This window comes from Rana temporaria, chromosome 4, assembly GCF_905171775.1.
Source record: "Rana temporaria chromosome 4, aRanTem1.1, whole genome shotgun sequence".
Taxonomy (NCBI): domain Eukaryota; kingdom Metazoa; phylum Chordata; class Amphibia; order Anura; family Ranidae; genus Rana; species Rana temporaria.
The window spans coordinates 314,161,063-314,186,142 of NC_053492.1; the positions used below are offsets into that span (position 1 = coordinate 314,161,063).

The 25,080-nt window shown below is 41.0% G+C and overlaps 1 protein-coding gene across 1 annotated transcript in view; it reads left to right on the top strand.

Annotated features, from left to right (window-relative positions):
• Positions 1 to 25,080, top strand: part of PACRG (parkin coregulated) — an 800,865-nt gene that overhangs the window by 489,458 nt on the left and 286,327 nt on the right. The window contains exon 4 of the mRNA XM_040350615.1: positions 3,740 to 3,889. Within this exon, the coding sequence (XP_040206549.1) occupies positions 3,740 to 3,889 (150 nt within the window). The remainder of the gene's footprint in view (positions 1 to 3,739; positions 3,890 to 25,080) is intronic.

Here is a 25,080-nt window from a genome sequence, read left to right on the forward strand (position 1 = left end):
CGCTCTTTATATGTCCTGCTGCTCCATTCAACTTTATACAAAATGCCCCCTGGATATTTATTCTTTGTTTAAAAGCTTATCTCTGGGCATTTAAATATATTCCTCAATAGTCACAAAGAATATAAATCCACTACTTTTTGTAAAAGTAGCAGTGACATCAACACTGTGCAGAAAGCAGAGCTTGAGGAGGGACCCAACAAGACCCACCCACTACAGACCACCTGCAGAAAACTACAGCAAGGGGTGGAGACAAGACCAGTCACCCTGCGCAAGATAAAAGAGCTGCAGTGATTGGTCTTTATGACAGGGAGCTCCTTCACAGAAGTGAAGTTTCTCTTTTATTTATAATCTTATCTTTTATCTATCTATAATGCCCTGTACACACACGTGCGGGATTTCCGATGGGAAAGTTCCCATCGGAAATCCCGAGGGGAAAGCCGAGAATCTGCTCGGTTCAGTCTTTCCCCTACACGTGACCGGTTTTCCAGACAGGAAAACTGCGATGGAGCTTTGGCCGGAATCCCGGGCATGTGTATGCTCCATCACAGTTTTTCCCAAAGGTTTTTGGGCAGTTTTGCCATCGAAAAAACTGCCAGGAGCATACACACGGCCGGGATTCCTGGCCAAAAGCTCTGCTCGCAGTTTTCCCATCGGGAAAACTTATTGTGGGTACGAGGCATTACTGTATAGATCTGGAAGAAATACACACAGCACACCAAGATTCAATGAAGAATACATATGACTCTTGTATTTACACAATAATTATTTATTCTGGAGTTCAGCTGTAATCTATTGTTATGTTAAACTTAGTGCTAAAAAATATTTTAGTTTGTATTCCTTCTGTTACACTTTTAAAAATAGCTGCTCAAACAACTGGATTAGTTAAAAATCAGTGCATATTTTTTCCAGAATTAAAACTTGAACCTAGGACCTTTTCTAAACATCCACTTCTCATTTTTGTTCCATTTATTTTGAAAAGTCTTTTGGATCGCTTCAATGCAAATGCTTCTGAGAAGAACTGTAAAGTTTGCAAAATGTAATCATTAAAGAGAAGAGATTCTGAATTTGTCCCTTCCCAGGTCGACTTCCTGTTGTCATAGTGTCCAAAAAAAGTAACTGTGATTTCTTTCTACTTATTGAATAGACTAATAACAGAGCCAATGTGAAGGAAGAATAGCCTTCTTGGGGTCTGCTTGAGGTGTCAGCAGAAACTGTGGGAACAAATAACAGTCACACAAGGCAGCGTTTTATAACATCAGGGCTGCAATCCATCTTTTCGTTTCGTTCAAGGCTTTGACTAATAAAGGCCTTTTTACAAATCCCAGCAGAGTTCAGCTTAATTCCCTACAGTGCCTCAGGGGCCTGAAATACATTGCTTTGTAGCAATCAACGAGGGGAAAAAAAAGCGTGAAAAGTATAATCAGTGTTTTTCTAACTGGCCCACATAGGTAAGGGTTAAGGGCTCTGTATCAACATATGACATTTTTACCCTGGCTTGAATTCATTTTCTAAAGTCCTATGTATGTTATTGAAAAATCATCTGTGGTTTCTTAGTTGTGCAACTATATATATTGCTCAGCTTTTGAAAAGATAATGTCCTTTGACTAAATATAAATTTTCAAAAGCCAATACTGATAATGAAGGTACACTGCGGGATTGATTTACAAAAAGCAAACAGTTGCACTCATTTTCCCAGAGTTTAGTAAAAGTGGTAAAGTTGCACCCAATCAGGTGCAAAAAAAAAACAGCATTTTTGCTTGCAAATGATTGAAAGATGTAATCAGCAGAGCTTTACCACATTCACTAAGTTCAAATTCCACAGTCCATTTGCCTTTAGTAAATGAACACCTGTGTTTTCTATCAGAACAGGGGTTGCCAAACCTCAGCCTACAGACCAAAAATGGCCTGCTCCAAGATTCTATCCAGTCCCATGATGTAAGATTTGTAAGAAGGGACTTTGATGGGGACCTTGATCTAAAGGGGAACTCTAATGAGAACTCTCATGTAAGGGAGCTCTGATGTAAGGGCACTCGCATGTAAAAGAACTCTCTTGTAAATTGGGGGGGGGGGGGCTTAGAGTTTTTGGAACATTAATGCACCTGCCCTGAGCAAGCTTAGTCCCAGGTGACTGAAAAGGAGAATCTCTTTTCCTTTAGTACACAGTATAGCACTTGATTTTAAGGAAGAAGCAGACTCTCAGGAGTCTTGCCTGTACCTAATTAATTGCCTGACTACAATGTGAAAGTATTTAATTGCAGTGGCTACCAATGTAAAGGAGTATTCATTGGACTCCTATAGTGTTGCCTTATAGGCTGCCAATATTTGATTGTTAGTGTTAAGAGGTTGTAAATATGACTATAAATAGAGGTATATAATATGCCACCAATTTTTGACCATTAGTGCATAGGGAGGTTAAAATAGGGTGAACCCACCTGCCACTGATAGTGCCCCATCTAAATTTTACAGTGAATCCCTATGAAATCTAGTTACCCCCTGATAGTCGGTGCATATTTCTCCCAGGAAGAGGAGGGCCTCTAATCTATTGCGATGTACAGTTGTAATTGTGGGATTTGTGGGAAAAAAAATAATAGTTAGACCTGAAAATTCCCACATAATAACTATGAATGTGACTCTTCCCTTTCTTAAGGTGCTCCGGACAGTGTTGCATATTTTTGCCAGTTCTCAGTTAGTACTAATGGCAGTTAAAGAGATAGGATATAATCACACCAAGGAAATGAAAATATGGTTTAATACACCAAATATCTCCAATATGTTGGGTGGTAGACTCCTTTAAAGTGTAATTCCATCCAAATTCTAACTAAGGCTAAGTCTACTCCCACCCCCATTCTAAGAATATTCCATCTACCCTGTAAAAGAAATGATGTGTATACTTATCTATTCTGAAGCTGCTCCAGTCTGGTTACATGATTGGATTCCAGCATTGGCTTTTAGTGTAGAGGAGGGACAGCCGAAAATGGCTGCCCCATAGTAAACCTATGGGTGATGTCATAACTTAGGCCATGCAGTCATTGTCTCTCCTCTAAATTTAAGCCAGCGCTGAAGCACATTCATGTGAGAAGACCGGAGCAGCTTCAGAATAGGTAAGTTCAGACATCTTTCCTTTTACAGGGTACGCAGATTAGTCTCAGAATGGGGGTGGGAGTAGGTTTAGGTTAGAATTTGACTGAAATTCCACTTTAAAGTCAAAATGTTGAGACAGTTTTTCTGGTTTGTTTTAAATAGTATAACCTTCTGGTTGTATGACTACACACCAGAGCCACATGGCAAGCAGATGTATTAAAAATGCAGCTATGCCAACTATATACTATTACAAATATGGCCCTCATACTTTTGAATCGTATTATTATACACAGTGACTTCTTTGTTCATCGCACTTGTGGCAGATGCTGTACTTTTTCTATTTTAGCAAAAAAAAAATTCTAAACAAAAAAATGCAGCTATGCAAGTGAGAAGTGTTTTATTCTTTACATATATGTTTGCTTTATTTATATCACATGCTTGGTTGCCCTGTTGACCATTTCTTAGTCTGTCATATTCACAATGTAATTCATATGAGATTTAGAGAATTGCCAGTCATTTTTATTCAGACATTGGCACTGTGTACAAGTTTATTTTTTGTCTGTAACAAAATGTAGTTATTTATGACAGTCAAACAGTCTAAAATGGCTATCAAACTGTACTGATATGTATAAAGTAAGATAATATTATTGTTCTTTAGATGCCTTGAACACTCGCACCCGGCAAGTCATCTGCAACACTCTCAAAGTTCTGCAGCATTTAGTTGTTTCATCTGAAATGGTGGGTGAAGCTCTTGTCCCCTACTACCGCCAGATTCTTCCCATTCTCAACATCTTCAAGAATATAAATGGTAAGGCTTTCATTTTAATTACTTTACTTTTTCTAATTGATCCAAACTTAATATGCCTAAAAAACTGATTGATGCACAAATGTGTTGCTTGGATCTTTCCAATTCTTAAAATGCCAATGAATTCAATCTATTTTAGAATAATAAGAGCCATGGAGTATGGTAATATCACTTCGATTATATATCTTCACAGCTGAATCCAAAGATCAGAGTAAGACAAGCGCCTCATTTCTCAGTGCTGGGATCTAGTAATATTACTGCTTAATTTACCACACATCTCTCATGTAGCTTATTAAAGCAAATAACACTGAAGACATTGTGTTATCTTCTAATAATTACATTTTAGAGGTTGTAGCTGTCTTTTAGGCAGACGAGTGGATTGTGTTGTCTGTGCACGTGCAATAAATATCATCTTATAATTTGGATTGGATGGGCTCTTGAAGCAACCAAATTCCAATTGACAGCCATTGTAACTGGTTCATTTGGTGCATAGCTAATCCTAAGTGATAATGGCAGTTTCTTCATTTCTGTAACAAAGAAAATGTGTTACTTTAAATGCATTAACAGCTCTATGTTCCACATTCTATTAAGCATACAATCATCATGAATTATGTTTTGTGAAACTTTATGATAGAATCAGATACTGCAGTGCTAGCTAATTTAGCTGCCCAGTTTATGCACTGTAATGTAAGATGTAGAGAGTAATGGAGGTGATTTACAGTATATATAAAATATATTTCTGTGTTTTTCAGTTATATCTGCAAAAAACAAATAATTGCCATAGCCCTTAGACCATAACCCTTTCTTTAGGACCCACTAACAGGCCAGGTTTGCAAGATAACTGAAATACATCACCGGTGATATCATTTCTTGCTCAGTGATTGCAATATTCTAGTCTGCATCTCCCCAAAGTAATACATAAAACCTGGCCTGTTAGTGGGCCCTGAGGACAGGGTTGATGACAACTGCATTAGATGACAGCCAGATGTGCTCGATGTGGCCATTTTGTTAGATGTAAGAATAAACATGAATCCTTGGGCTGCTTAAGTGCTTATATGTATGCCTGTGGAACAGAGAGTCCAGAGGAGACATATAGTCGTATAGTAGACATATGGTCGAAAAATAATGATTGGATAAAGTTTTGAGACTTGTCAGATACATTTTTCTCCTCATTGAATGGTTAGTTGGCAGTGTATGCTGATGCTGTAGACAGGGGACTGTCAATCAATTCAACTAAAAAACAGCTAGACTGTGTAATGACTCACCTCTTAACAACTTATTTTCTGTCATTTCAAAGCCATTGTTTCAAATTTTTAGGGACTTATTAATGACTGGAATAGTACCACTGGATTGGTGCAGGGCCAATGTGGTGCCTATATTGAAAAAGGAATTAAAGTCTTTACCAAGTAACTATAGACCTGTTAGTTTAACTTCTATAGTCGGGAAGATACTGGAGAGTGTAATAAAAGACCACTTAGATGAATTATTGCTGTAAAAAAATATTTCAAGCAAAAGAAAACATGGATTCATGAAAGACCGAAGTTGTCAAACAAACCTGATTTTTTTTATGAATAGGTAAGTAAAACCCTGGACAGAGGGGTGGCGGTGGACGTGGTATACTTGGATTTTGCAAAAGCGTTTGACACAGTTCCCCACACATGGCTAATGTGTAAGGTTAAATTTACAGGCTTGGAAAGAACAGTTTGTAAATGGATAGAAAACTGGCTTAAAGACATTCAGAGAGTCGTGGTTAATGATTCTTACTCTGAATGGTCGAAGGTTGTCAGTGGTGTACCCCAAGGTTTAGTGTTGGGAGCCTTACTTTTTAATATCTTTATAAATGATATTGGTCTGGGATTAAAAGTAACATTTCAGTCGTTGCAGATGACACCAAGTTATGCAGTGGAATAACGTCTTTACAGGATGTCGCCAATTTATAAGCCGACCTCAATGTCTAATTGGGTAATTAAGTGGCAAATGAGGTTTAATGTTGATGAAAGTAAAGTTATGCACTTGGGGGCTAAGAATATGCATGCATCATACATACTAGGGGGAGTACAACTGGGGGATCCGTAGTAGAGAAGGATATGGGGGTTTTGGTAGATCATAAGCTTAATAATGGGATGCAATGCCAAGCTGCAGTTTCAAAAGCGAGCAAAGTCCTTTCTTGTGAATAAGAATTAAAGGGGTTAAGTGGCGCTGCTATGTGCTAATTGTGTAATATAAATGAATACCAATTTAATAAATAAATAGTGTGATGGCTCTTTAAATACCAAAAACACACTAATGAACAGGTGTATGAAGTGTGCAGGCACAACCCTGCTAACTAATAACATCAATTACTGACAAAAAAAATGTATGCAAATAAAGTGCTCAAAGTGCAAATTGTGCAAAACAACAAAGTATAGTTTGTTTCTTGCAAAAATGTTTAATCAAAATGTAAAATAAAAAATAAAATCAGCAAAAAGTCATAATTCATGGATCCATTTAAATGATCATCTTCAAAAAAGTGGCTGGTGCTTGAGTGAAAATTGCAATAAGTAAAGATTGGTGACTCTTCACACGTGCTCCCCCTCAGGTTGGTACTCACCAAAGAGATGTACCCCTGCAGGGGTGAAAAGCCTCATGCTGGAAACAACTTTTTGTCCTATATTTTCTCCTCCTTAAAGGGGTTGTAAAGGTTTGTTTTTTATTTTCTAAATAGGTTCCTTTAAGCTAGTGCATTGTTGGTTTGCTTACCTTTTCCTTCGTATTCCCTTCTAAATGTTTTTTTTTCTTTCTTTTCTTTGTCTGAATTTCTCACTTCCTGTTCCTCCTCAGTAAGCTGTTCAGTAAGCTGTTCTGGCTGACTAACCACTGCTCGGATGATGGTGGCAAGTTTATTGAGGAGAAACATTTAGAAGGGAAATCGAAGGAAAAGGTAAGTGAACCAACAATGCACTAGCTTAAAGGAACCTATTTAGAAAATAAAAAACGAACCTTTACAACCCATTCAAGCCAACAAGACGGTTAATGACAACATCACGGAGCTGTGATGGTGGCAGCAGTTTTGGCCAGTAGCCCACATACGATCCACACTGACACCAGCCAGCACACACACACACACCATTACCCAACACTATACAGCTATAGTGGAGAGAGAGAGAGATCATTTTGGCCCTGTACAAATCATTAGTAAGACCTCATATGGAATATACAGTTCAGTTTTGGGCACCAGTTCTCAAAAAGGATATTGGGGAACTGGGGAAAGTGCAGAGAAGGGCAACCAAACTGATAAGAGGCATGGAGGAGCTCATCTATGAGGAAATATTGGAGGAACTGAATTCATTCACTCTTGAGAAGAGGTGATTAAGGGAGGAGAGGATCAACATGTACAAATAAGGGGTCCATATAGTGAACTTGTGTTGCGTTATTCACTTTAAGGTGATCACAGAGGATGCAGGGGCACTCTTTATGTCTAGAGGAAAGGAGATTTCATCTCCAAATACAGAAAGGTTTCTTCACAGTAAGAGATGTGAAAATGTGGAATAGACTCCCTGCAGAGGTGGTTCTGGCCAGCTCAGTAGATTACTTTAAAAAAGACATGGATTATTTTCTAAATGTTCATAATATAACTGGATACTAACATTTATAGGTAAATTTGATTGGGGAATATCCAATTGCCTCTCGGGGGGATCAAGAAGGATCTTTTCACCCTGCTGTAGCAAATTAGATCATGCTTTGCTGTTTTTTTTTTGCCATCCTCTGGATCCACTGTGAATATAGGATTGCGTATATGGGATTGTATGTTTTGTTTTTTTGGTTGAACTACAGTAGATGGACTTGTGTCTTTTTTAAACCTGACTAACTATGTAACTATGTAACAGCTCGATTAAAAATCACAGAAAATAAACATAACAGATTTGACTGAGAAATTATTTATTAAGGGAACTGCTCTGAAATTATAAATATTGAAGCCTGATTTTTTTAAATTATTTTCTTTGTCCATGTGTTGCCATTATAACTGGGATTTTTATTCATTAAAAAATAATAATTTTAAAGTATAAGTCCAGTCAAATACTAAGTAAGCTTTAACCTGATTCCATCCCCATTCTAATCCCTAATGGATAATCAATCTAGTATCTGGCCTGTGGTATCTCTGAGGAAGTATGGCCCAACTCCTATACTATGATGCCTTGTACACACCATCAGTTTTTCCGGCCTAGGGGAAAAAACAAGGGGAAAACCGAGAACCTGCTCAGTAGCTTTTACTCCCTACACATGGCCGGTTTTCCTGGCAGGAAAACCCGGCTGTGTATGTATGTTCCACCACAGGCTTTCCCCATAGAAAAACTGCCGGCTTAAAAACTGACAGGAATCCGGCAGGAAAAAAGAAAACATATTCTCATTTTTCCCGCCCGGGATTCCCAGTGGTTTTCCTGCCAGGAAAATCGGTCCTGTGTATGAGGCATCATAGTTAGTTTAGCCTGTCAGCACTAATCTTCTTTTGAAAAAGAGTCCCCTCTGGTATTGAATAGTGTACAGACTGGTATCAGCATGTCTATAGTTTGTTATCCCTGGGAGGTGCCAGAGTGTTGTGACCAATATGTGCAATGAAAAAAAAAGTTTGCTTGAACGAGATTGGGGATGAGAGTCAGCAGAGTTTTACCTAAAATGTTAACCTCTGGGGAACATTCTCTTTTGAAGTGCAGCATCCCTTGAACAGTCTATTTGTCTTTAAAAAGGAACCCCTATGTATCAACCTTTCGATAACATATCCGCATAGTCCATATCTTTCTTTGAAGGATGTACTCTTCATTTCCTTGGAGAGTAGACATACTAAAATTATTATACATTGTTGGAAGTAAAGCTGGCAGATCTTTCCTTCTGATTGGGGAGTTTATTAGGATAAATAATTTATTACAACAAAGAGGGTTTTCCCAAGTGGGTTTTTTTGGCAGCTCAATTAGAAAAAATGAGTTCAATGTAATAAAAAAAAATAGTATTTTATTCACATATAAAATGTCAAAGGGAAAAATTGGGTATGGGGTACATAATTAGAACATGAGTTGCGGCATGGCACAAAATCACAATATATAAATTACATCTGATGTATGACAGTACACAACAAAACATTAGTACAGCTATTGTGTATAGACATGTAAAAATGATATCCTAACACGTTTCGACCCTCAAAGGGTGACATAATCACCCTTATCCCCGTTTACTATCTATATTCAATACCCCCAGGGATCACACCGCAGGCACCTCCATCTCCTTGACCAATAGGTACTACTGCTGTATATAATTACCTACTGAGCCATTGTTTTCAATGTGTATCATTCCATTGCAGGCTCTCACCTTTTTTCTCCTCCTTTGTTTTGGTTCCCTTTGGGTTCCTTACTCTTCCCTCCCCCCACGAGCCGGCCTGTTTTCCATTTGGGCTCCACTCATATAGGGGTGACCCCTTTTGTGTCACACTGGATCCCCGATACCGGCGTGGATAATGGTGCATGAGTTCTGACATTTGGATCGACCCTCGAGCCATTGGACACTCCTATCTGTTTTAGCAAAACTACAATGAGAACAACCCTTCGTCTCACTAACGGTAATTAAATTGATTAAATTTTCTCTTTTTTGTACATACAAAATGCCGTGTTTTTATGTCTTCTCCTCTCTTTCCTCCCCTCTCCCCTCCCTTTCCATGAAAGGTATTTCTATATGAATAGAGTGGTGGGTGATCCTGTGAAATGGACTGATTATAAACATATGAAATATTTAATGTAATTTTTTGTATATTCCCTTTCAGTCACAACATAATAAAACCTCTGAAGAAGACCATTTGAGGGTCGAAACGCGTTAGGATATCGTTTTTACATGTCTATACACAATAGCTGCTCTAATGTTTTGTTGTGTACTGTCATACATCAGATGCAATTTATATATTGTGATTTTGTGCCATGCCGCAACTCATGTTCTAATTATGTACCCCATACTCAATTTTTCCCTTTGACATTTTATATGTGAATAAAATACTATTTTTTTTATTACATTGAACTCAAAGAAAGTCAAAGAAAATCCTAAACTTCGGCACCAGACCACGAATAGAGGAGAAATCACCCAATTAGGGACAGTAGTTTCGGTGTCTATGGTGACAACAAGGGATTTCTCTCACTTTGGAGGGAACTTCCTGATGTGCCTATGATAAAGGAAGAAAAACGAAATCTCCCGAATGGGACACAGATAGCAAAAAAAAATAACAAAAAAAAAATGGACAGGTGTTATAATCCCCCTTACTTTATCCATTTTTTTTGTTCAGTTTTATCTTCAGTTCAACATTAACAACTCAACTACTGTTGTATTGTAAAAAAAAAAAAAAAAAGCAGAGTGGTGGACGTCTATTTCTGGAGTGCCATATACACATGTCACTTCAGAAGAAATAGCCCTTAGGCAACAAATGCGACTTTTAATCTCTGTGAACTGACCAGTCTTTGGATTTGAGTTCAAATAGAAGCTGCACTACTCACAATACTTCACCTTTTATTGATGGGTGCTAAAAGTGAATGCCATGGATGGTGCTGTGCCATAACCTGTTATGAAGAGGCAAAGTCACCTGCACACCTGGTGAATTTGCATCTGCATTTTAACCCTTTCATGTCCCCCTCCTTTCTAACAAAGATGATCTCTATAGTGTCTCTGCTGTGACCTATATATGTTAACCCTTTCACCTTCCTTACCCTGCACAACAAATGAAAATGAAAAAGCTTTGCCAACATTTCCTCAAGTTAATCTAAAAGCCTAATAACATTTCAGATTGGGTGCCCAGAGGTGTCCCAGGTCTTTTAGGCCTTTAGAAACTGGCTAGGTGTGTAAGGTACAGTCAGAAATGTATATACTGTATGTTCCTCGTGAGCATTCAGAGTCAATGATGATACACCAAAAACATTCTTACATCCAATTCAATAAAAGCCCATTTTGCAGTGTTTTGTGAGCTTGTTCAGTTGAAAAAAAATAAAAGGCAGCTGAAAATACCAGTTTATGTTTCTAGAATATGTAGCAGTCTGAAGGTCCTGTATTTTCTGCTCTATATCCACTGAAAAAAAATGTACCATTTGCATTGTGTAACATGGACGGATGAAAGGATATAGCAGTTTCATTACTTCAATATTTCTCATAATCTGTTAGCTGCTATTACAGTGCCTAACTGAGAGAGAGAAAAAAAAAGTAAAAACCTAAGAATGCAGCTGCTTTAAAGCCTTTTGATTGTAGCACAGCACATCATTTGAAATGCACTGAGGAAGCTGCTTTGATTGCTGAATATGTGTCATAATTTACAAGTATCCAGATGTTCAAGTCGTGGATCATTTCTATTCTGCTATATATTGTGCTCAGTGCACACTGTTAAATGTGTGATATACTCTGTGTTAATATTGTACTATTCCAGCTTGACTTTTTCCATTTGAGCCCTGTCTTTTTTGCCACTCATTTCTCATATGGAACAAATGCCCTTTTCTTGCCCCAATATTTACTTCAAATCCCTTTGATAATCATGTTTGTATATGTATATAGTACAGCAGTGCCAACCTTAACAACAAAGCTGTCAAAGTACAATAGCTCAATTGAGTGGGTCTTCGTGTTATGGATCAAAAATGTCATTTTAATAGAAAAATTCTTACTTCAAAGAGCACAATTCTATTGAAGTCTTTGAGACAGCTAGCACTAAAAATGAATGATGCTACTTTCAAGGAGTGAGAGTACTTCTTAATGAGTAAAATTTAACAAGCATGGGACATTGCCGTATAATAAGAAAGTCATAATCTTTCATTTCTATAAAGCTTTGCATGGGAAGGCATTTTATATCCACTTTATCCATGCTTTCACTTTCAGTGTGTATCAATATCTTGCCTTCACCTTCCCACAAAGGCATTGCCACTTTTCATAAATGTTTGATGAGATGCAAGGAAAAGGAACAGAGAGTAAATGTGAGCATAAAAAAAGTTAGTATTTTGAATGGTAATAACATTGGCTGCATTTCTGATTGCAAATGCCATCTACTCTATGAACTCTTTGAACCGTTAATATTAACATGTTCAAGAGAGTACACTCCACTGCGTTACTGTTTATGCTGTATATTATTTAATTAAAGTTAGCATTTTTATAATGCTTCTTTCTGTACTTTACGAAACATAATTGTCAGCCATGGCATTGCCTCATTAAATACTCTTTCCTTCTAAACCAGTTTAGCATTGATAAAAAGTAGGTGTTCAGAATTATAGCTCTTGCGTAGTCTGTGATCTTGGCATTTTTAATGATCTACGGAGGCCTAGAGATTTCTTGATAATGTTCTTATTGATGTGTTTGTGTTAGATAGGCTGGAATATGTGTCTCTTGTGTGCATAAGTAGAACCCACAGCCTAATCTTGTTGGTAATGAAGGGAAAAAAGCAGCTCAAATGATGATTTGATGAGCTACATTAAAATACCAAGCCATCTTTTGTCAATAAAAGTCAGTTGTATTCCTCTCTTGGGAAAGCTAGTGGTAGCCAAATTGTTATGCATTTTTGTATTTTACTTGTGCATTTCTGAATCTATAATGGTATTTGATGCAACTGATTAGATAGATAGCTGTTTGCTTTAGTACAACTTTTGTACTTGTGTGTGGATTGAGAAGTTGTGGATCAAAGGTGGAGCATCCCACATTAACGTTGTGGGGCCCACTCATGTGTGGATCATCTTCAGAAGTTCCATCTGTGGCCTTTGACCGAATCTTCAACAGGCAACTCATTAGTGTAGACATTGCCTGCTCAGACAATGGATGCTTGTAAACTGCATATATACCAATAACCAACACGGAGGACCTAAATGTTATAATGTGAAGAGATGTTGGACTTACTGGGGGAGGGGGGGCTGTGTTATGCTTATTGAGTTCTCTCTGCTTATATTGAAGCATTACACTGACCTTGAAATGCTAAATCTAGTCAGATTCTATTTTGTTTTTTTACGTTTTCTAAATACGTAAGGAGCTATGTTATGAGGGGTATATTTATAAAGCACTGAATGTGAAATGCACTGGACATTCACTGCAGGTGAATGCTTTTATTGCAGGCGGGTTAAATGCCAGTGAGGGATTCACCTGCAGTACATATTTGTTGATTTTCACATTCGCTGCTTTATAAATATGCCCCAGCCTACAATAGCTATAAAAACAAATATAAGGCTTCATGTACACTGCAGCTCCTAAACTTGAGTTTTAAGCAAATCCTTCCCCATATGAGTACCTTATAATGAAAACACAGAATATTAATCAACTTCTACTCTCTAACTGTGCTAACTATAACAAGACAAAAATAATGCAAGCTATACAGATTTATAATATGCCTAGGTGGTATGGTTTGTTATAATTGGTATTATTAAAAATGGGCCATATTATTATTATTATTATTATTATTTTTAGTGTTGGGCATACCCAGATTTTATTTTTCTGGATGATCTGTTTGCTTATGATAAATTATAAGCAGATAAAGCTCCTAAACTCAACTCCATAAAAGCCAATGTACACATAGGCTTTTACCAGAGTTTATGAGCTGTTGTGGTTAGATAAGCTCCAACTTCCCTCTCCTGAATGTGAAAGAATTGCATTCAGAATAGGAACGTTTTGACCGCCCACTGCAAAATGTGGCAAATTGTGGTAAATTTGTTGCGTGCTTTTGCTGTGTTTTGTGTTCTGTGGCCAACGGTCAAAGTAGGCTATGTGTACATGAAGCCTAAGGCATTTGAATTATTGTAAATTCACTTGAGCCGTAGTTTCACGGCTATCTTTTATTGTATTTGCTATTGTAAGGTTTGTATTTTAATATTTATAATTATCTGCTTATAATTTATCATAAACAAACAGATCATCCAGCAAAAAAAGTCTGGGTATGCCCAACACTAAAAATAATAATAATAATAATATGGCCCATTTTTAATAATACCAATTATAACAAACCATACCACCTAGGCATATTATAAATCTGTATAGCTTGCATTATTTTTGCCTCGTTATAGTTAGCACAGTTAGAGAGTAGAAGTTGATTAATATTCTGTGTTTTCATTATAAGGTACTCATATGGGAAAGGATTGTGTCTGCTGCACCAGTAAGCTGTACACTGGAGCAGCAACTGACAGCTATCTCATTTTATGATTGACATGTTCTAATTTTGACATCAGCATTCTTTTTTTTTCTCAGTCATTGCTATGCACCCTGATTTATTGGTGCTTAAAATATATACTATAAAGTTTTTTGTTTTTGTTTTCCATGTGAGAATATCAGACAGTTGTAACTGATCTTCAAGCTCAATACATTATTGAACAAGGACACAGACTTCTCAAGTCTCCCAGCTTCAATGACAGTAGTTAGGAAGAACGAGGGGTAATAATACTAAATTGTTTTCATTCTCTGATTTAGTTATAGCTCCCGACTGCCCCTCTCTTAGAGGGACTGTCCCTCTATGGAGCCAAATCCATGTTTCTCCCTCAGGTGTTCCTCCATTTGCTATGATGTTTTGACCCCTATAGAAAAATGTGCTATTTTACCAACAATATTGTTATTCAACACTACTTGCCATACAACCTCTAATTTTTTGTATCTGCTATTTAGTGGGTTTCACTAATCATTGTTGGACAAACACATGGATGTGTCTTTTGCCTAATTACTTTTTGCTTAAAGTCGGCCTCTTTTTTTCAGCATATGGATAAAAGTTTTAAGGGATTTGCTGATTTTCATACTCAAATAGATTTTATTTAGAGAGCTAAAAAAAACTCTGACATTAGTAACTACTGAATTGCTTTTTTTTTATAATGTTAGCTGTTTAGTCTATTATTATTAACCATTTTAAGCTAGGGTTAGGAAGGGCCGCAGAAAGGCCAAGCATTCAGCCAAACGATACTATGGACTATTAGTTTGCACTCATTAGTGATGCACCGTGACTGTTCTCTGGTACCTGGGAGAAAAAACAAGGTGCGCCAAAAACTGTGCAGAAGAAGATGCAATGAATGATATATTTAATCTGTCTTGTCGTATCGGAACCAGCATGGCAGTCACGAAAGGAGATTCTTCAGTCCTGTCAATGTCAGGGGAATTCAGCCCCAGCGCGTGCGCATTGGCGCGCGTTTGCGTGCGCATGCGCGCGTTCGTGTGCGCGGCGCGCGGCGCGGGAGTGCGCGCGTCCACTGACGGCGTTTGGCGCCAAGGAAACGCTATTTAAACTGGTCAGTCCCTCACCATCTTGCTGACCAGTCTACAGCGTTTACCTGAGAACCTGCATCTGCTACCTATTGATTCACCTGTTTACCTGACCCGGCTTTCCTTGACCTTCCTTGTCTGCAACCTGCCTTTGACCCCGGCTTCATCTGACTACGGCTTCTGCTCAATCCCTGGCTTGTCGCTGCCCGCCCGTGTTACCGACCCGGCTTGGACTACCATGATTCTCTGGACTTTCCTTGTACCTGAACCACTTACCGGTGACCCGACCGGCTTACTTACCTGCCCGATCCCTGTACCTGCAAGTGCCATACCACCGTCTTGTCTGCTGCTTAAGTACCCTGCCTGAACCAGCATACCTACCTGCTACCGTTCCTGGACCACTACTCAGCTTTACCACCAGGCACTTGTGTCCCTCCGGACCCTAGACCCTCTGTCCATTCTACCAGTAGGTCTTGGGTCGGAGGCTTACGAGAGGCCGCTCCCTGCACGTTGGGCTCCATAACCAGGTACGTGACAGTACTGGTCAGCCATGACCGAGCCCACGCAGGGAGCGTCTCCTATGGAGGACTTATGCCGCCATCTGGATGGTCTTACTACGGCTGTAAGGAACCTACAAGAGGGTTATACCCGTCTGGAGGAGCGCGTCCAAACTTTGGCTACAACCGCTCCTGCGGCATCCGGAACTTCAGCCACCCCTTCTGTAGTGATGCTGCCACCGGAACCCCGTGTGCCCACGCCTGAAAGATTTTCTGGTGACCGCAGCAAATACAGAGCCTTCCGCAACGCCTGCGAACTTTTCTTTGCGCTACAACCTAGAACTTTTTCGCTCAAAGCTACAAAAGTGGGCTTCGTCATCTCGCTGTTATCCGGCGAACCCCAAACCTGGGCACATCGCCTGTTGGAACGCAAGGAAGAATGCCTCAACCATCTTGCTGCCTTTTTTCAAGCCATGGACCTTATTTATGAGGATACTCAGTTAGCGGCAACCGCTGAAGCAGCGTTATGTGTACTCCAACAGGGGCGCAGGGCGGTAGAGGACTATGTAGCTGAATTTAGACAGTGGAGTTCCGACACCAACTGGAACGATGCTGCCCTGCGTCACCAGTTCCGTGCGGGCCTCTCGGACTCTTTAAAGGACGAACTGGCTCGAGTGGGCATTCCCGCAACGCTTGAAGCCCTCATCCTCCTCTCTGTGCAAATCGACAGACGTTTAAGGGAACGGCGTGCTGAACGTACGTCCGGTCCCGCACGACCCACATGGATGATGCCACGGGTACCAAGCTCTTCGTACCTACCTCCTCCAAATGCTGTATCGACCTCTGCCGATGCCCCAGAGCCAATGCAACTAGGCCTACTGCGGCCCTCTCTAACACTGGAAGAGCGCCAGCGGCGCCGACACAATAATCTCTGTCTGTATTGCGGAGGATCCGGGCACTATGTAAACACCTGCCCTGTCAAGTTCCGTAAGTGTTCAGTTCTGCCTTCTACCCTTTCATCCACTTTATGTAATAATGATACTCACCTGGTAATTTCAATCTCTCTGCAGCTCCCAGGAAGGGACGTCCAAGTACCCGTGATTATTGATTCTGGCGCTTGCAGCGGCTTCATGGATGCTTCCTTTGCCGCCCGACATGGAGTTCCTCTTCGACCTAGACGCTCGGAACTCACCGTTCATTTAGCCGACGGATCGGCCATCAGATCCGGCCCTGTCACACAGGAAACTGCCCCCTTATACACGCTCATTGCTAACAGCCATCGGGAAGTTCTTTGTTTTGACATCATTGTGTCACCTATCTTTCCCGTTATCTTGGGAATGCCCTGGTTAAAGACTCATAATCCCCAGATTGACTGGGAGTCCGGGGAGATCAACTTCCCTTCCCCTTACTGCCGCCAACATTGCCTCCAGGAGTCTACAGTTACCTCATCTCCCTTAATGTGTCTAGACTCTGAAGTTGGAAACCGTCAACTGGTTCCGGAGGCGTATCATGGTTTCCTGGATGTTTTTAGTAAAAAAGGGGCAGAAACCTTACCTCCACACAGGTCCTACGACTGCCCAATTGAACTTTTACCTGGTGCAGAGATCCCGTTCGGTAGGATATTCCCCTTGACAGAACTGGAATTGGGCACGTTAAGGTCCTATATCGACGAAAACCTTGAAAAAGGCTTCATACGCCCTTCCACATCCCCCGCGGGAGCCGGCATATTCTTCGTGGAGAAGAAAGACCATTCTCTACGCCCCTGCGTAGACTATCGGGATTTGAACAAGATCACAATTAAGAACAGATATCCCCTTCCTCTTGTCCCCGAATTATTCCAGAGACTAGGAGCAGCCGTCATCTTTACCAAACTCGATCTCCGCGGGGCCTACAACCTTGTCCGTATTAGAGACGGAGACGAGTGGAAGACAGCGTTCCGCACCAGATTCGGGCACTTTGAATATTTAGTTATGCCCTTCGGTTTGTGCAACGCCCCAGCTACCTTCCAACATTTCGTAAATGATATATTTAGAGACTACCTTGACCTATTCGTCATTATCTATCTGGACGACATCCTGGTCTTCTCTTCCTCCCTGCCAGATCATCGGAAGCATGTCCAAAGAGTTCTAGCTCGGCTCCGTCAACATAGCCTATACGCTAAAGCCGAGAAATGCGAGTTTGAACAAGAAAGTATTCAGTTTCTGGGTCTTATAATTTCAATCGAAGGTGTCAGGTTGGATCCTCAAAAGGTCACTGCTATCACAGAGTGGCCTGCCCCCACCGATAAAAAAGCAGTCCAACGCTTCGTGGGATTTGCGAATTTTTATCGTAAATTCATAAAGGGCTTCTCTTCAATAATCGCTCCTATCACAAGTTTAACCAAACAGGGCATCCGTTTTCAGTGGTCTCCCGAGGCACAAGCTGCTTTTGCCACCTTGAAGGATCTGTTTATTTCAGCCTCTATCCTGAAGCATCCTGATCCGGTCCTACCCTATACTTTGGAAGTAGATGCCTCTGAAGTGGCGGTCGGGGCAGTGCTCTCTCAGAGACAGGGGTCCAAATCTCTCCTACATCCAGTCGCTTTTTTTTCCCGCAAACTTTCAGAAGCCGAGAGGAATTATGATGTTGGGGACAGGGAGCTTTTGGCAATCAAAGCAGCCCTCGAAGAATGGCGCTACCTCCTGGAGGGTGCTGCACACCCTATTCTGATCTTCACGGATCATAAGAACTTAGAGTATCTAAAGGTTGCCAAAAGACTGAAGCCACGCCAGGCCAGGTGGGCATTGTTCTTCACCCGTTTTTCGTTCCATATAACCTACAGACCTGGATCAAAAAACACCAAGCCCGACGCTCTCTCCCGGATGTTCAGTGGTCTCGAAGTCCCTTCATCTTCAGACACCATCCTTACTCCTGGAAATTTTCTCATGTTACAAGGAGACCTTCTCTCCCAAATCAAGCAGGCTTCTTCAGGAAGTTCCTTAGCTCCAGATCCTACTCTACAGTTAAGGGACGGCTTACTCTGGAACAAGGACAAGATTTTTGTCCCACAACAGCTACGAGTAGCAGCTCTTAAGTCCTGCCATGACCATGAGCTAGCTGGTCATTTTGGGATACATAAGACGGCTGAGCTCCTCCAGCGCACCTTCTGGTGGCCCCAACTACTTCAGGACTGAAAAAATTACGTAGAATCCTGTATTACCTGCATTCAGCATAAGGGTAGCAGAACCAAAGCTTGGGGTTTACTCAAACCACTGCCTGTTCCAGAGAAACCGTGGATAAGGATTTCAATGGACTTCATTGTTGAGCTACCCCCTTCGGAAGAATATACCACTATCTTTGTGGTGGTGGATAGGCTCTCAAAGATGGCACACTTCTTACCAATGCTGGGGACACCTTCTGCGGCTGAAACAGCAAAAATTTTCATAAAAGAGATTGTGAGACTTCATGGCATACCTGCTAATATTGTATCTGACCGCGGGGTGCAATTCACCTCAAGGTTTTGGAGGGCTCTGTGCGGGGCATTGAAGATTGATCTTTCCTTTTCTTCTGCGTACCACCCGCAGACCAATGGCCAAACGGAGCGCACCAATCAGACGCTCGAGCAATATCTGCGATGTTTCTCCAGTTTTTCACAGGACGATTGGGCCTCTCTATTGCCTCTTGCAGAGTTCGCCTACAACAACTCGGTCCATTCGGCCACCAACCAATCTCCATTTTTTGCTAATTATGGCTTCCACCCTCTCTTCCTATCCAACACTATCCCGGAATGCTCAGTACCAGCTGCCCAAGAAACCTTGGATTTTTTCGCCACTAATAACAAATTACTCCAAGAGACAATGGCAAAGGCCCAAGAACATAATAAAGAGGTGTTCGACAGGAGGAGAAGGGGGGAACTTGATCTGGCTCCAGGAGACCAAGTTTGGCTGTCCACTTTGAATCTAAAACTAGCCTGCCCGTCCAAGAAACTTGGTCCCAAGTTTGTGGGGCCTTTCCAGATTCTCAGGAGGATTAACGAAGTGGCCTACGAGTTAAAACTACCTGCTTCTTTCCGGATCCATCCAGTTTTCCATGTGGCACTACTCAAGCCTGCGATCCCGGATCCCTTCACCGACCGGAATGTCGGCCCCCCCGAGCCGGTACTTATCGACGGCGAGGAGGAATTTGAGGTGGAATCCATCCTAGACTGTCGGAAGAGACGTAACCAAGTACAGTACCTAGTGAAGTGGAAGGGTTATGGTCCGGAAGAAAATTCCTGGGAACCAGAAGCCAACATTCATGCCCAGAGACTGATCCAAGCTTATAAAAGGGCACACCCAAGAAGATTGGCCCAGTTGGGCATCCGGAGGCTGCCCGTAGAGGGGGGGCAATGTCACGAAAGGAGATTCTTCAGTCCTGTCAATGTCAGGGGAATTCAGCCCCAGCGCGTGCGCATTGGCGCGCGTTTGCGCGCGCATTCGCGCGTTCGTGTGCGCGGCGCGCGGCGCGGGAGTGCGCGCGGCGCGCGGGAGTGCGCGCGTCCACTGACGGCGTTTGGCGCCAAGGAAACGCTATTTAAACTGGTCAGTCCCTCACCATCTTGCTGACCAGTCTACAGCGTTTACCTGAGAACCTGCATCTGCTACCTATTGATTCACCTGTTTACCTGACCCGGCTTTCCTTGACCTTCCTTGTCTGCAACCTGCCTTTGACCCCGGCTTCATCTGACTACGGCTTCTGCTCAATCCCTGGCTTGTCGCTGCCCGCCCGTGTTACCGACCCGGCTTGGACTACCACGAGACTTTCCTTGTACCTGAACCACTTACCGGTGACCCGACCGGCTTACTTACCTGCCCGATCCCTGTACCTGCAAGTGCCATACCACCGTCTTGTCTGCTGCTTAAGTACCCTGCCTGAACCAGCATACCTACCTGCTACCGTTCCTGGACCACTACTCAGCTTTACCACCAGGCACTTGTGTCCCTCCGGACCCTAGACCCTCTGTCCATTCTACCAGTAGGTCTTGGGTCGGAGGCTTACGAGAGGCCGCTCCCTGCACATTGGGCTCCATAACCAGGTACGTGACAATGGCACACACTTGGATTCGCATCAGAAGTGACGTCATTACATGGAGATAAAGTTTCAAAGCATCTGATTCTTCATCAGATCTAAATGGTTATTGATCACTAGGTTAAATGGCTAAATGGTTAGGGATCTTTGAAACGTTATATGCATGTTCTGACGTCACTTCCTATGCAACTCCTAGTGTGTTCCATTCTGGTTCCAAGACGACCAGACGGGTGTCTGGCCGGTTGTTACTCTCCTCTAGTGTTAACATCTACACACTCAGCGGGACCCGCTGAGTCACCACAGTATTATACTGTTATATGCCTATTGATCTTTATATTAGTGTGAGCAGCCATTTGGCTGAATTTATTTAAATATACCATTTGTTGCATCTTCTACTGCACTTAGTTTTTGGTGCACCTTGTTGTTCTCCAATTGTTCTTCCAGAGACTGCTTTGCTCTCAAGGGAGCCGCCACTAATGCTGCATATGTATACTTTCTGAACTTTATAGATTTTTAGTTGTGTAATCAGTGTGTTTTTATACCTTGTCATGCGCTATTCTGTTTTTTTGTCTTGTTGTTCTCTGGTACCTGGTATACTAGGGTAGGAAATAACAACAGCACTAATATTTTACCTGCACTATTTCTATACATTGTCACCCCATCTTTTTCTAAGTAGGGTACAGTATATAAGGAGAAATATAGGGTATTTTCTTTGTGCACATATTTCGAGGTATTACAGTTTTTATTACAGCCTTTGTCCCCATTAAAGGGAAATCCATGTTATCTCTGACATCTGTCAAATACACAAGGAGTATGGAAAATATCTTCATCTCCTATGTTGTCCAGGACCTTTTATTAAATAGGCAGCAAAAAGAAATCCCACATAGGAGACATAGAAGCAATAAAATGCTGTCAGAGGTTTTACCCCTTCCACACACTATACAAAAAAGAGATTGTGTCTGGAGTTGAACTTATATTCTAAAGATTTGCAGGCTAACTAAAGTAGGAAGCTGTGAGTGGCTCATTGCAAGTTCTGTACCTGGATCAGTGCAATGTCTCTGCCTCTGCATAGGAACAAATGGGATATTACCCACCCAGAAAGTACATTGTTTTTATGGATTGCCTGACACATAGATTTCTGTGTGAGAAGGAGAAGTAGAGCATAACCATATATAGCAAAGCAGGTGGTAGAGCCTCTATATGTAGTGAACAAATATGGCTGTCCACATATAAGTAGTTCATGTGACCCTGTCCCAAATTAAAAAAAGTAGAAAAGCGTTAACCCTCTAAAGAAGGGATATTGTACGTAACTGTTCTACTGCCCTTGATGCTAAAGGTTGCCCTCTTAAAGATTTACAATGTCCAGAGAATCCTCTTTATCCAAAACACCATCAGATGCATGGCCTTCTATCAATCACTGTGATGTCTTCTGCCAGCCCCCACATCACTGGAGAATATTGTAAAAAAAAAGGGGTCCCATTAATGCCTGAAGTTCCATTATTGGAACTGCAGTGATGTGGGAGTTACTTCTATATCCTTTTGCTCAAGGTCATCCCTGAGATCAGATTTTTCACACATGTCCGTCTCCTGAGGGTACATGTTTTCACGTGGTACACAGAGTTAGTCACTGCTGCAGATACTGGCATGCTGGGAGCCTGTCAAAAAGTGATGTGGATTTTCGGAAACAGTATTTTTTTTCCTATTACTTCTCTACTAGTTATGCTATTGTGCTGTAAAAAGAAAATACCAAAATTATCATTTTTGTATGAGTTATGGGTTTGACATTTTGCATGTTCCATTTTTGGAGCACTAGGCAAAACTACTACCACTAGGACTAATAATGTATTTTTTCCGGGGCACATTTGTTTATCAAATTGATGGAAAAGGCAATATTGTCTGCAGATGTAATGATAACAGTGTTGTCACTGTTGCCTCATCTGGTGCTGGAATCGATCCCCTGTGTCTTGTCAATGGTTATTCCCAGAAACTTTAAAAGAAGTTCAAAGTTCAGCAGCCAAACGTGATCAAAGTGTATTACCATTTTATGGAAGGCATAGACAGAGCTGATAAAAGTATAGGCCATCAATCCTTGGAAAGAAATTATATTCTCTTCCTCTTTTGTTCTGTTTCGAATTGGTCTTACAAAATGCTTGGCAACTGCATAAAACACATGATAAGAAGCCAATGAATTTTCTTGATTTTTCGATAACATGTGATATTCCAATTTCTGGAGACTCAGGCCTCGTACACACGGCCGAGTTTCTCGGCAAAAACCAGCAAGAAGCTTGCTGGGGGGTTTTTTTGCCGAGGAAACCGGTCGTGTGTACACTTTTTAACAAGGAAACCGCCGAGGATCTCGTCAGGCCAAAAAGAAAGCATGTCTTCTTTTTCCCCGATGGTAATGGAAAAAGTTGGCTCGCCGAGATCCTTGGCGGCTTCACAAGGAACTCGACGAGCAAAACGATGTGTTTTGCCCGTCGAGTTTCTCGGCCATGTGTATGAGGCCTTATAGTCATCATCCAGAACCTGGCTGAAGAGGAGGACATTCTCAAAAGCGTAACATTGACTTGCATCATAATGACACAAATCATGTGATAGTCAAACAGGGAAAGCAAATATGGTGTACTAAATGTCATAAAAACACCACTTTTCAATGTGAAAAATTTGATGTTGCCTTACAAGTGAAGTGTTCTGTTGAATATCAAACTGAATAACAGGTGTCACCACCTTCTGAGACAAGAAACATGATTTTATACATTATGTACAGTGTTGCAGTGGTTTTGCCTAGTGTTCCATTTTTGGAAAGCCACATAACTCAACAAAGGAATATAATGAAAAAAACATTTTTTTTTTTAATTCTTGTTCCTTGAATTTTTCTAGGTAACATATATGAATTCCATGCACAAATTAAAAAAAATTACAACCTCAGACATAAATGGTTTAACCTCCCTGGCGGTATGATTCTGTCTGGAATTACGTACCAAAAGCGGTACAATTATTTTGCAAGGAAATTTGGCGTTTTATACTGTAGGCCTGTAATTTTTAGAAATAACTCACTTAAATCTGACCAAGCAAGAGTCTTGTAGGCATCCCGGGTATGATTTTTTTTTTAAAACAAAATTATAAATTATAATATAATAAATAATTATAAATAATTATAACAAATAATAATATAATTATAATAAAAATTATTCAATAATGTAATCAACTCAAAATCACTGAAATGTGCTCAGTTGCAGAATTGTCGCTGTCATTACTTTTTTTTTTTTTTATGTTGAATTTCCCCACAAATCGCTATCGCACAATTCTGCAAGTGATTATAATTTATTATCGCTGTTTTCTAGCTGATCTAAAACCATTTTTGACATAAAGGGACACTTTTGGACAATCTACAGTTTTTAGGCAGAAATTACATTTTTTATTTTTATAAAAGTACATGTAGGGCACTGGGCAGACCACTAGGGACAAGGGGGGGGGGTGTTTTTTTTACATACAGTACTGTAATCTATAAGATTACAGTATACTGTATGTAAAGTGTTTGTTTACTCTTTTGAATTTGGCGCCGTTCTCCGCTCCCGTGCGTCGTAACGTCGCAGGGAACGGAGATCGGCGGCACACGGGGAGACTGTGAATCGAGCGAGGAGGTCCCGCTCACTCACACAGCGGGGTGGCATCGCTGGATCCAGGGACAAGGTAAGTAACTTGCCTGTGGATCCAGCGAAAGGTAAGCCGCGCCGCTGCACACTCTGCACGTCCAGCCCGAGCGTGACTCGGGGTTACCGATCCTAGCATAAAAAATCAACCCCGAGTCACGCTCGGGTTTACCGCCAGGGAGGTTAAATACTTCCCTACGCTACCCCCCATAAAAATGCACTGTACTAATATATATATATATATATATATATATATATATATATATATATATATATATATATATATATATTATCTAGCTTACTGCTTTAACTTGGAAAAACACTTTTTTAGCAGGGTAGATAGATATGTTTGTCACCCACCTGCAGTGGTGTATTTAGAGTGTGGCACATAATGCACGTGCACTGGATGCCACAGCATCATTTTTTTCCATGGGGCAGATGGGCTAGCTCATACACACCATAGCAATGCAGGGATCCATCTCCAGCTCAGATTTCAAAAGAGAATTTAAGTCTGATGTAAAGGGGCTTTGATGACAGTTATAATGGGGGAGTCATTACATAAAAGGGGAACTTTGATGTGATGGGGTCTCCTAATGTGAAGGGGTCTTCTGATGTGAAGGGGGCTCCTGATGTAAAAGGGGGACTCTGATGTGAATACTTGCCAACTCATGGAGGCCTCAGCAACACAGCAGGGGTTATTTATGAAAGGCAAATCCACTTTGCACTACAAGTGCAAACTACACTTGATATTGCACTGAAAGTGCACTTGGAAGTGCAGTCGCTGTAAATCTGAGGG